The sequence below is a fragment of the Saccoglossus kowalevskii genome, chromosome 12, assembly GCF_978046115.1.
Source record: "Saccoglossus kowalevskii chromosome 12, keSacKowa6.1, whole genome shotgun sequence".
In the NCBI taxonomy this organism is placed as follows: Eukaryota; Metazoa; Hemichordata; class Enteropneusta; family Harrimaniidae; genus Saccoglossus; species Saccoglossus kowalevskii.
The window spans coordinates 31,093,281-31,107,322 of NC_140652.1; the positions used below are offsets into that span (position 1 = coordinate 31,093,281).

The 14,042-nt window shown below is 34.4% G+C and overlaps 1 protein-coding gene across 3 annotated transcripts in view; it reads right to left on the bottom strand.

The window, feature by feature from the left end:
* The window catches only part of LOC102808477 (anoctamin-4-like), a 72,659-nt gene that overhangs the window by 31,783 nt on the left and 26,834 nt on the right, over positions 1–14,042 (bottom strand). For all 3 annotated transcript variants that reach the window (XM_085506566.1, XM_078013615.2, XM_085506565.1), the window contains exons 3-4: positions 4,613–4,834; positions 347–445 (exon numbers count right to left, since the gene is read on the bottom strand). In XM_085506566.1, coding sequence (XP_085362692.1) covers positions 347–445; positions 4,613–4,834 — 321 coding nt within the window. The remainder of the gene's footprint in view (positions 1–346; positions 446–4,612; positions 4,835–14,042) is intronic.

Sequence of the window (14,042 nt, forward strand, 5' to 3'; positions counted from 1 at the left end):
TATCAGTCAATAAAAGTTTATATATTAGACTGTCAATGGAAGTCTATATATCAGTCAATGAAAGTTTATATATTAGACTGTCAATGGAAGTCTAAATATCAGTCAATAAAAGTTTATATATTAGACTGTCAATGGAAGTCTATATATCAGTCAATGAAAGTTTATATATTAGACTGTCAATGGAAGTCTATATATCAGTCAATGAAAAATATAATATATTAGACCGTCAATAAAAGTCTATATATCAGTCAATGACAGTTTATAAATCAAACTGTCAATGAAAGTCTATATATTCAGGTTGCCATCAAACCCAATCTAATTATAATAATACTAACAATGCACTTACCTGTATAGGCATCTTAACTTTCATGCCTTCAGCAACTTCTGTTAACTTTTGCCATGGAGCATGAACTTTAATGAAACATGTTTTACCATCGGCACTCATCTAGGAAAAAGAGATCAGACAATTTAGATTTATGTAGATGTTGCTATGGTTACATTCTATGGTACTTCATGATTCCAGAATTTATTCCCAGCGTATACACTTTGAAAGTGATATCAACCCTGTTCAAATGTAATACTGTGTGGATCACCAGAAGCAGGGTTCAATGATAACAGTCACTTGCAACACTTTGAAAATTCACATTACATTAGGCTGTATGAAAACATTGAAAAAAAATCAACAGTACATTATGTTTACTCCATGATATTTTGCATGATTGATATGTACACAATTGTACATGATAGAACATACAATGTAGTATTCTCAACATAGATGTATATGTACAGCCAATCAAAGTGTTACTATCAACAAATTGATGCCATATTACATTACTGCAAAGTAAAATTACTGACACAGGACATATATCCTTGGATTTTTCAATGAACACATAATACCCATAAACCCCTCAAATAAGAGCCACTTTTTTTTTCCTAAACTAAATAATTGAAACCTGTTCTTCTCTTCTACATGCAATTTTCAACATTAAATCCATTTTTGTAAAAAAAATGTACATGTAGCTGGGCGCTACAAAATACAATGAGTCAACTTTCTTTAATTTGGTTGTCACTTTGTTTAGATTGTCCACTTTTTTTTACTGACGTTCTTAGCAAGTTTGTTGCTCCAAGGTTAACACATCAACGGCCGAGGTAATTGTTTCCCATCTATTCTGGCTATTCATGAAGTCTTTCAGTAAGTGATGTGTTACAAATCACTAGATACAAAAATGTTAATTAATAAAAGTAGTTCTTATTTGTGGGGTTTCACTGTAATGGACCCTTATGCCACAGCCCACACCACATCAAATATGGGTAAATCTGGTAAGTATGTTTCGATTTTATTACACGAGGAAATTACCTTCAATATAAGACTACATTCCAACGATCAAATTTGGATTATATTTCTTCAGGTTTTTGTTTTAAAAGTGGCCATTTTACATTCAATGCAAGTATTAAGAATGAACAACAATGATGTAATGAAAATCTTTGAGCATGACACATCCAATGGCATAATGCTGTGAATCACCCTTATAGATACATTTGTAGAATGTGAATGAATCCATGGTTGGTAGAGAGACCTCAATTTTGACGTTACGTTAATTACTTACTGACTGGAACTGTGATTCCAAAGATCATGCAGAGATAAACATAGGAAGACATGAAAAGAATTACATTAAGAGAAAATAAAGAAATAAGGAATTAAACATGATAAACTTATATCAACTATGTAGATGATGAACAAAATCTTTTACCCACTTGATGAACAAATTATTGAAAATTGTTAGAAAAATTAATTACTTATTAATAAAAGATTCCATATGCTGTGTATTTACTTATACAATCCTTCACAGAATCTCAGGACATGCACAAAACCTACAAACGGAATGGACAGACACTTATAACAGCCTCCAAAATCCATTCCATTTGATGTTTGTAAAAACTTGTTTATAATCATTCTTATTTATAAGGGCTGATTGTATCAATTTAAATCACCTCGGTATAAAAGTACATGCATTACAATTCATTGTCGAAAAAAAAAAAGTTTTTAGACAAAGTCATTATTTCACTCCAATTCTCAAACTAGTTTGAAGGCAGGTTTCAAAGTGAGGCTAAATGTTGCTACAGCCGAAGATTTGGTAACATTATTCATTGATGAAGAATTAGTGGAAGCCCAGTCAGTGGCACATGGTGTGGAGCTAGAAGAAGCCCAGGAAAGAAGGAATTCCCAGTATACACCTGTCATACATGACAAAATGACAACATGTAAGATAAACAATTTTCATGCAGTCGCTAAAAAATATAGATAGTGCACACATGATATTTTTCTTTATACATGTGAGGGCGCCCTCTACCTAAAATAAGCATATTGATATACAGGTGAGGGCGTCCTCTACCTATAATAAGCATACTGACAAACATATTTAACGACAGAAAATTAGCACATAGCATAGTAAATAACTGAAGTAAAAAATAAACCAAATTTGGCAAAAAGCATTCTCGATCTACAAAATATCTATATTGTTTATTCTATCAAAAGCTTTAAGTATTTTTTAGAAATTAAGAATCATCTTGCAATGAACATGTACTTTAGAATCTGTATTAGAAACCGCACCCATTCTTTTTGAACAATTGGGAACTAAATATTCACCATTTTTAACATGTGTAGATGCTCTAACAGAAGCACCATCCCCTCTGTTGCATTGCATCATTTTAATAGAAGTCACGTTTTCTAATACAGATTTTACAGTAACATCAGCTGCATTGCACCCCACATCTTATAAATCCTTAATTACAGATGTTTGGTAGACAACTAACAAGATTTACAGATTAGTAGATGAAAACCGCAGTAGAATAACAGCTTCATCCAAACTTTAATAGTTGTAACCAATACACTGGGAGAAGATACAATTGACTGTATGACCCAGTAGGGGAGGAAATACATTTTAACAATCACGCCTCTTTGCAGGAAACTGTGTTTTAAACAATATTTCACAAGTTTTAACAATAAACTTTATTTTGTTCAATATTCAAAAAGAAGTGGTACATGTAGATCACTTTATAATCAAAAATGTTCCTCTAAGAAAAACACACTTATTTCAGTTCAATTTCAATAAAAAAAATATAAAGGTTGGAAAGGTAAAGGGAGGTGATCACTCCCATCCTCCAACTAGGAGAGAACCTCACTCCCACTTACCAACAAAGAGAGGGTGACCCCTCCACTCATGCACACAAGTTGAAAGAAAGCCTTTGTAGATGAGTTCAGTAAATAGATTCATCCCATTTCACCAATAAAAAATATTTTCAATACTATAATCAATAAATATAAAACCTTCACCTGTCCCAACCACCATAATACCAAACAGTAAGTTGGCCACAATTCCCTTTCTAAATCACCAATAGCAACCATATTTAAGCATTGCAAACCATATTGATTACATAAACACCAGCAGCAAACACATGACCAAGCAAAATATTAAAGATTACCATGGATGCACACTGAGATCTGGATCACATGTATGTATGAACAGTGTGTGTGACTGTGTGAGACAAGTCAATGTGACAAGTCAATGTGACAAGTCTGTGTGACAAGTCTGTTTGATCAGTCAATGTGACAAGTCTGTGTGATAAGTTAGTGTGACAAGTTAGTGTGACAAGTTAGTGTGACAAGTCAATGTGTCAAGTCTGTGACAAGTCTGTGACAAGTCTGTGACAAGTCTGTGACAAGTTTGTGACAAGTCTGACAAGTCAATGCGTCAAGTATGTGTGACAAGTCAATGTGTCAAGTCAATGTGTCAAGTTAGTGTGACAAGTCAATGTGTCAAGTCTGTGTGACAAGTCAATTTGTCAAGTCAATGTGTCAAGTCAATGTGACAAGTCAATGTGTCAAGTCAATTTGACAAGTCAATGTGACAAGTCAACGTGTCAAATCTGTGTGACAAGTCAGTGTGACAAGTCAGTGTGACAAGTCAATGTGTCAAGTCTGTGTGACAAGTCTGTGTGACAAGTCTGTGTGACAAGTCTGTGAGGCAAGTCAATGTGTCAAGTCTGACAAGTCAATGTGTCAAGTTAGTGTGACAAGTCAATGTGACAAGTCTCTGTGACAAGTTTCTGCGACATGTCAGTGCAACAAATCAATGTGTCAAGTCTATGTGTCAAGTCTATGTGACAAGTTTCTGCAACATGTCAGTGCAACAAGTCAATGTGTCAAGTCTGTGTGACAAGTCAATGTGTCAAGTCTGTGCGACAAGTCTGTGCGACAAGTCTGTGCGACAAGTCTGTGTGACAAGTCTGTGTGACAAGTCTGTGTGACAAGTCTGTGTGACAAGTCAATGTGTCAAATCAATGTGTCAAGTCTGCGTGACAAGTCAATGTGTCAAGTCGATTTGACAAGTCGATTTGACAAGTCAATGTGAAAATTCAGTGTGACAAGTCAGTGTGTCAAGTCTGTGTGACAAGTCTGTGTGACAAGTCTGTGTGACAAGTATGTGTGACAAGTCTGTGTGACAAGTCTGTGTGACAAGTCTGTGTGACAAGTCTGTGTGACAAGTCTGTGACAAGTCAATGAATCCAGAAAGTGTGCATCTAAATGTAGTTGGTTTCCAATTCCACTTACCCTCTCATCTTCATACTCTAGTTCTAATCCATGTTCATCTCTCAGATTTGCTTCAAATTCTTTTCTTTTTGCCTTCTTTTTACTCTCTCCATCACCTTCGTCTGCATTTTTCTCCTTTTTACCATATTCATACACCAATACATAATCTATCCTTCGGACACCATCACGAAAATATAATGTCTTTAATGTGTCAACATCTCTTGTCTTGGGTTCTTCTTCAGTCTACAAAAAAAACATCAATGTTAGCATCATAGATGTAGTCTCTGTTATCCTCACCTGTCAAGATCTCTTTATCCAGTCACTGTCTCACCACTATTAACCTTGGTAGATCCTGTTCTGTAAATGTATATTCAGATGAACTATCTATGACAAGTTGGCATCCATAATGCTTTATCACATCTCACTGTTATTACGCATGCCGTGATTGGTTGAGACTCGGTCACATGACATTGAATAAAAATGGATATTACATGGTATTTTGCCCGCCAAGTGGGTGTGATTGATGTATGGTAGATGTAATTGTCTATGATGGATGTCTGGTCGATGTGATAAAATAAATAACACATGGTCACTCGGGCAATCTGACGATTTGTTGTCTGCCCTTGGGCTGTTGGTCATATTATGGTCATGAACACCATCCCTTGGGCAGGTAACAAATCGTGATAATACCCTCACAAACATGTGTTACATGTATTATTTAAATGTTCACTCTGATTCCATGCATGTTACTGAGTACTTCTAATTAGGCCAAGAAAAAAAAAGAATATGTGGTTTCTATAACCCAGCCTACTGCCCATTTTTATTGCCTGACTCTAAAGTTTATTTTGGTCTTATTTTGGAGATTTTACAGAAAATCAAAACTGCAAATACAAAACTGAGTAACATAAACAACTTGATGTGCATATGTCATGTATTGTACCAAAACTTGAACAAAATCTTTCCTCTTCTCTGCAAAGAAAATTAAGTTGGACAAACAAAAGGAGACATTAATAAACAGAACCTAGATCACAATTCCCTGTTTTGACTTGCATTCGATGGAGACTAAAAATTGGGTCTTATACACCTCCTCGGAAAAGTGCCAATAACCAAATCTATGAAAAACCTCAATTTAATTGAATTCTTTGCTGAGCATGTGGTTCATGGTGTGATGACAAAAATCTAGATGGGTAAATGATTACCATCAAGATAACTAAACTTGTTTTAAGTCAGACACATTGCTATGTGTTATTTATGTAACTCATTATCAGGTTTATTTATATAGATTTCTTAACTTTCTGAGCGTCAGATTCAAATGTAGTCATCTGTTCTCAAAATAAAACACACATAATTTTACTAATATTTTTTCCAAAATGTTGATCAAAATTGTAGCCAATTAGAAAATTTGGTCAAAAATATCGAAAACCATTTAAAGGGTTGAACTAAAGATAGGCTCCACAGTATGGCCTAGACTCAGGTGTGTATGGGAAGAATCTACATTTAGTATGGGCTAAGATGACCAAACTCAAAAAATTTACAAATCTCCAGTCTTTTTAACTTTTATTATATTAAGTAGCCGAGAAGTATACTTTTTAGTCCTATTATTATAAAACAATAACAATGCAGATGCCAAAAGTGCAGGAAATATGTATTACAGAATCTCATTGTCAGTTAACTCTATTCTTTAAAAACAAAGTCCTTGGATGCACTCATGACATGTCATGTAGGAAAAGAATAGTCATGAATGTAATACTATTAAATCTTTCAGATGGACAACAAACACAATGGTATCCTATTGACACAGGTCATCCAAGAGGGTGCTTAGTCTAAGTAAGCCATTCACACACATTTTTTAGTACGCAAGCTTTTAAACTCCTAACCTAAAGAGCCTTATATGAAAGTAAATAGAGAAATTTGGAGTATGTTTACATACTTTTGACACATGATGTAGGTTATAATTTATCATAAAATAAGTGTTGTTTAAATTAATTCATTAATTAATTAATTGTTTCATTAAATAAAATAATGAAACACTTTTATGCATGCACCATAGAATAGTCAAGCTGTGTTTGTTGCCGTAACAACATTTATATTTACAGTACATAATGTACACTACTATTTTCATCAAGATGAAATATCAAACAAAATTATTTAATAATAATATTTATAGACAATCCTGATTCAGGACAATACTGCAGTAGTAACAACTTTGATAAAAGAATATCCACTTAAAAAAATTAAACGATACATGGACATTGGAGGGATGTTTGCACAAAATACCTGTTTCGTATGAATTAAGTAACTGGGGAATTCCTAAACACTGAAAATTTACAAAATTGGTATGTTGGGAAGAATATAAATTTGTTAATAGTTAAAAGTGCTTAAGGATGTAGTAGAGGTCTTTGCTATTGCAGTTGCATAGCACATTTCTGAAGTAACAAACTCTTTGAATCCCATCACGTTATATATTTTTAGAAAGCTTATTTTTCAAATAATATGAAATAAATATTCCAACAAAAAAATGAAGCTGTGCAATCATTTGATCATTGTGCAAATAGAGAAGTTTTATTTCCGAAGAAAACGAAATAAGGCCACAGAAATGATGTTCGCGGTACTTAGAGACGCTATAAAAGGTTTGAATTCACATTGTTTTGAAATATGACACCCCGTGTCAGAGTTCACAAACGGGAGAGTTGTGTGGTATTTTCTAAAGTGAAAGTGGGAGACAAACTATTTCTGCCAGATTTCATTAGCAGCTATCAGAGAATACTTATGCCAAAAATCACCATCGTGAAGCAGCTGGGAGTCGAGATCAACTATCTAGACTAACCCCAAGTACCGATGTTTTCTTTGGCGTGAAAAATCGCAAAAAACATAAAACACACTGTATCTCAGATTTACTCAAAATGTATTACCCTCTTAAACCATCGCTACAATTGTTTTTTCTAGTTGAATGCATGCTTTATATATTCTTACAAGAGAATGAGAATAAAAAAAGTAAATTTGATATTTTCAAAAGAAAAGAAAAAAACCTCTACTACATCCTTAATATATTAAAATAAAACTTGCAAATTCATCCAGGATGTAGGAAGTCCACTTTATTTTTAGATATTAGTTACTGAAATTTACATATTTGTTTACGCAATTTACATTTTATGTATTCAATTAAAAATTTCCAAATCATGCTCAAAAAAACCTCAAAATTGTCCAAAACTGATAGAAGCACTGTATTTGGTATTTTTGTACTTGTAATGACTGTGATAATAATTTACTTTTTTTATGTTCAGTCTCGGTCACTTCCCACATCACGGCAATAAACTCTAACAACCGGACATTGACATACTTGGAATAGTGTTAATTGTATGCACCTAGTTTTACCATCGCCACCTCCTCAATGCATCTTATATAGTACAGTCTGAGCAGAACTTAACATTTAACTGGCTTTAAGCTAATGCTGTACTGACTCATGCACACATAGGTGTCCATATACATGTGCTACATGTTGTTGAAATTCATGCAATTTTTAAAGATCAAACTTCAGGCTGCAAACTAGACCAAAAAAGACACAATGTCCTCAATGGAAGCTTAATTTTGAATGAGATGAATCACCATAAACACCATTGCACAGAACAATGAACAGCTTCCAATCAGCATAATTTGCACATCGCAAGAATATCCTTTGTCCATGATATGTTTATAAATAGAAGTCAGGTCCTAGTAAACCCCGCACATCGAGTCACATCAGTTGGATTAGGTATTAACACAGAATATTTTATTTTTACTGACTCTGACTTAAACATCAGTATTATAGGTGTGATAGGGGAGAGTCTTAAATATTTAAAATAAAAACCCACAGAGCTATTAAAGATGAAGCGAGCCCAATAGAGCTATAAATATACAGGATGAACTCAAGGCAACTTCTGATGAATTTTGTGACAGAATTTGGATCAGGGTGTGTGTTTCCATCAAAAAGAGGAAGTTTTGGACAGTGAAACAGCAAACATGCAGTGTGGGAGTGTTGTACATGTACATGGTTCCAGGGTGTGTCTTCCACTACAATCTACTAAAACACAAACTACATGTATCATCTAATAATAACTTGCCTCAATGACCTCCACATCTATATCAACATCAAGGGTTGGCTCTAAGGGTATCAATTCGTAACTCTTTCTATCAGCAGTCTGTGTACCAATTGATGCCATGCTCCGAACATACAGTGTTTATCTCAGGCCTGATTATCAACATCTACCTAGTTCACACTAATGATTTCAGGGGTCATGGGTCAGTAAACAAAAGGGTGAGTCATTGAAAGGTGTGTATTTGTGACATCATCAAGTATTGCGGGTAGTTTTAATGATGTCATATAATGTACATGTAGGGCAGTCCATAAAAGAAACAGGGCAAGCAGAAACAGTTCTGCTCTAAATATATTTATAGGTTACAAAATAAAATAAAATAAAATAAAATAAAAAAAAATAAAATAAAATAAAATAAAATAAAATAAAATAAAATAAAATAAAATAAAATAAAATAAAATAAAATAAAATAAAATAAAATAAAATAAAATAAAATAAAATAAAATAAAATAAATAGAATGTCAAAATAAACATGTCTTGTAACAGCTGCTCTGTAATCTTTCAATAAAATTGTAAATTTAAAATTTTTCTGGATTAGACAAAAAAATGATTACAGTTGGTATTCATTTAAAAGTTTTGTTTTGTGGAAACTGTTCTTAATTTTGGTTGTGGTATTGTTATGTTATTCAAGCAGTCTTCAGGGTCAATTCAAGTTGTCATAGTTACAGCCCAGTGTAGCTGCTGTTCCTCAAGCCTCTATGAGCTTAGGCTGAAATGTTTTCTCAGTGATTACAGTTACAGTCGTAAATGTTTCTGATACTGGTAATTAGTGGCCATCCAAGTTTCATCTAACAAGCAGCCATAATCTTCTAGGATAAAATATTTCATGTAATGTTTCTCAAGCAATTTAACCATCTAACTGGAAAAGTCAAATGGTTGGAAAAAATTCCTTTTGTACTCCCCATCCCTAATCCTAACCCTACCCTCCAGCACTCCCCAATTAATTGTACATTCCCCTCCTAAGGAAATCTATAGTTATCTAGAGGGGGCATTTACAAATGAATTGGGTAACTGTGAGTCAGTGTTAGAGTTAGGGTTAGGAATTGGGGCTACAAAAAGAACTCTTGCCAAATGGTTATTGTGGTCTGTGAGAAAACAATACACGATACATGTATGTACTGCTCAGATCTGTTGACCAATTATTCATAGGTAATTGTCAGTTCAAATAAACATGGTAACCCTTAAAGCATCATAATTTGTTTCATCAACATTTTTGTGCAACATTTTGCCTGTTTGGATCAAATGGACATAATTTTCTATTGGCTACATGTCTTGATTAAAATGTGGGAAAAATTTACGAAAAAATTATATGGGTTTGGGAATGATGATAAAAGTAGACTTTGGTAATCAAAGGGTTAAAAAGAATCCCTAGACGTAACAATGGCGCAGATGAGAAACAAGGTTATACATGGAATAACATTTTATTTCATTTCTTCTCTCTGCTCAATGATCTCACTTACAATTCTTTGAGAATCACACAAATCTAATGAAAAAAAAGAATTAATTTTATTTTTTTTCCAACCTCCTCAAAAAAATTGCCTTATAAAAACTCGAGAAACAAGGAAAAAAAAAGTCTGGCCTAATAAATATAAATTGTTTCAGACTGTATAATAGTGAATTAAATTGTAGGTAGAACCAACACTGACAACTACTAGCTTTATATACAGGCTCAATGTTACTGAGCATGATCATGAATTCTAACAGCTTTTACGATAACTTGTTCAGTTACACCCATTTACGTCAACACTCAACAGAACTACTTTTAACACAGCTTGTTTACAGTGAAACATGCAGTTCTATAGCCACACTAAAATGGACCGTCTTTATTGGGTGACTGCGCTCAAACACTTGACATGTATCGGTAATCTAATCCACAGTATAACAAAATTGATACTGAAAACAAAATGTATAATCTAACAAAAGCAATGTGGGCAGGTTTAACTAAATAAATATTACAAAAGCAGAGAATCAATTAAATCATGTGTAAAAAAAACAGATGTAAGTTTTGTTTTAAATTCTGTAAGTTTCACATAACAAGACAATGGAAGATGGATCCCAAAGATACAACAGATGTTGAACAGAGCAGGCACTTATGCATTGTATCTACCCAAAATTATGTCACTCACTTAAAAAACAAGCCATGCATGGCACAGTCCCCGTTAGTTATCAAATTTAAGATATATAGTTTTGTTTATAGTAATATAGCTGGAATATAACCATGTCAGGAATATGATTTTTTAACATTAAAATGATTGACATTTGTATCTGATCATCAAACAAGTACTTGACCATATTGAGAGATATTGCTCTGGAACAGCATTCAAAATCAGCCATTTTGAATACATGTATATATATAACATGATGTATAATGAATATATGAAATTTAAATATAATAAGTCAAAGCATTTAAGAGATATGGCTCTAGAAGCCCAATCATTAAAACAAAATGGCTGCCAGTCAGCCATTTTGAATCCAATCTGAAAAATAAAATGACGAGCATCAGGAACCCATAATGTCTAATGTATGTACCAAGTTTGAACGAAATCCACCCATAAATGCTTGATATTTGATGATTTTTTAGCACAAAAATGACCAACATTTGGAATAGGATCGTCAAACCAAGATATCTGTTTATCTATGACATGATGTATAATGAATATTTAAAATTTGAATATAATCAGTGAAAGCAAGTCAGAGATATGGGTCGAGAAGCCCATTCATTAAAACAAAATGGCCACCAGACAGTCATTTTGAATCCGATCTGAAAAATAAATGATGTGCATCAGGAACCTGTAATGTCTAATATATGCACCAAGTTTGAACGAAATCCATCCATAAATGCCAGAAATGCTTGATATTTGATGATTGTTTAGCACAAAAAAGGCCACCATTTGGCCATTTTGAATAGGATCGTCAAACCAATATATCTGTCTATCTATGACATGATGTATAATGAATATTTAAAATTTGAACATAATCAGTGAAAGCAAGTCAGAGATATGGCACGAGAACCACATTCATTAATACAAAATGGTCGCCAGTCGGCCATTTTGAATCTTATCTGAAAAACAAAATTATTTGCATCAAGGTCCCATAATGTCTAATGTATATATCAAGTTTGAACAAAACCCATCTGTAAACAGCCAAGAAATGGTTGATTTTTTAGCACAAAAATGGCCGCCATTCGGCCATCTTGAATCAGATCGTGAAACAAAATGATGTGCATCAAGGTACTATAATGTCTAATGTATATACCAAGTGTGAACAAGTCATTGTCAATGACACGTCCCCGTTCCGTTCATATTTGAGTGACATATACATTCAAAGCAGATCATGACCGAAATGCACCTGCATATGTACAACACATTGTGCTAAATCTGAACAAAATCCATCCATGCATGACTGAGATCCGGTTCTGGAATTGTGAAAATACGTGATTTTGATGCATTTTCGGCCTTAAAATGGCCATCATTCCACTATTGTTAATTTGTGACATGATGTACCATGTGTGTGTGAAGTTTGAACTTGATCAATCCAGACATGTCTTGGATACGGATCCAGAACTGAATTCTTTAACAAAATGGCCGCCAGTCGGCCATTTCGAACTTGATCCGAAAAAAAAAAAGACGTGCATCAAGGTCCTATTATGTTTAATGTATGTACCAAATTTGAACAAAATCCATCCATGCATAACTGAGATACGGGTCCGGAATGGTGAAAATGTGCGATTTCAATGCATTTTCGGCCTTAAAGCGGCCCCCGTTTGGCTATCGTTAATGAGATCATGAAACAAATGCACATACATATTTGTGACATGATGTACCTTGTGTGTGTGAAGTTTGAACTTGATCAATCCAGACATGTCTCGGATACGGATCCAGAACTGAATTCTTTAAAACAAAATGGCCGCCAGTCGGCTATTTCGAACTTGATCCGAAAAAAAAAAATGACGTGCATCAAGGTCCTATTATGTTTAATGTATGTACCAAATTTGAATGAAATCCGTCCATGCATAACTGAGATCCGGGTCCGGAATGGTGAAAATGTGCGATTTCAATGCATTTTCGGCCTTAAAGCGGCCGCCATTTGGCTATCGTTAATGAGATCATGAAACAAATGCACATACATATTTGTGACATGATGTACCTTGTGTGTGTGAAGTTTGAACTCGATCAATCCAAGCATGTCTCAGATACGGATCCAGAACTGAATTCTTTAAAACAAAATGGCCGCCAGTCGGCCATTTTGAACCCGATCCAAAAAAAAAATGACGTGCATCAAGGTCCTATTATGTTTAATGTATGTACCAAATTTGAACAAAATCCGTCCATGCATAACTGAGATCCGGGTCCGGAATGGTGAAAATGTGCGAGTTTGATGCATTTTCGGCCTTAAAATGGCCACTATTCGGCTATCGTTAATCGGATCATGAAAAAAATGCATGTCCATATGTCCCATATAATGTGTGATGTATGAGTGAAGTTTGAACTTAATCGGTCCATGCATGTTCGAGATACAGGTGATCACGGACGGACGGACGCACGGACGTACGGACGGACGGACGCACACAGGGCAAAACATAAGTCCCCGTTTTTGGACTGCGTCCGAACGGGGACTAACAAAATCTATCTGTAAACAGCCGAGAAATGCTTGATTTTGATGATTTTTAGCACAAAAATGGCCGCCATTCGGCCATCTTAAATCAGATCGGGAAACAAATTGACGTGCATATGTATAATATCATGTATGATGTATGTGGGAAGTTTGATTGTGATTGGTCCAGGCATTTCTAAGATACAGGTACGAACGCACACACAGACGCACACACACACACACACACACGCACGCACACACACACACGCATGCACGGACATCAAAACATAAGTCCCCGTTTTCGGACTGTATCCGAATGGGGACTAATAAGAAAGCATAAAATTTTAATAGAGATGAACAATTCTCACTAAAAAAAAAGATCTAATAATATATAATTAATAAAACACTCATAATCATAATATCAAGGTCTGCAGGTGCTTATGTTCGACCAAGCCTGGTTGACGCCAGGATAGCGCATTAAATTGCCATTTGATATAGAGATGGCAGCACAGCCCTGTCATGTAGTCTCAAAACATGAATATGACTTCTGTGGCAAAAATGCACTATATGTCAGCACTTGCAACTTGCACATACAAAAAAAAAGTCAGGAGAGACAACAGTGACATTCAATGTCCAGAACTGTCACCGGACACAAAAACATTTATTTAAAAACAAAAAAAACACAATCATAATCTGAACAAAAATCAATCACCAAAGTTACTTGC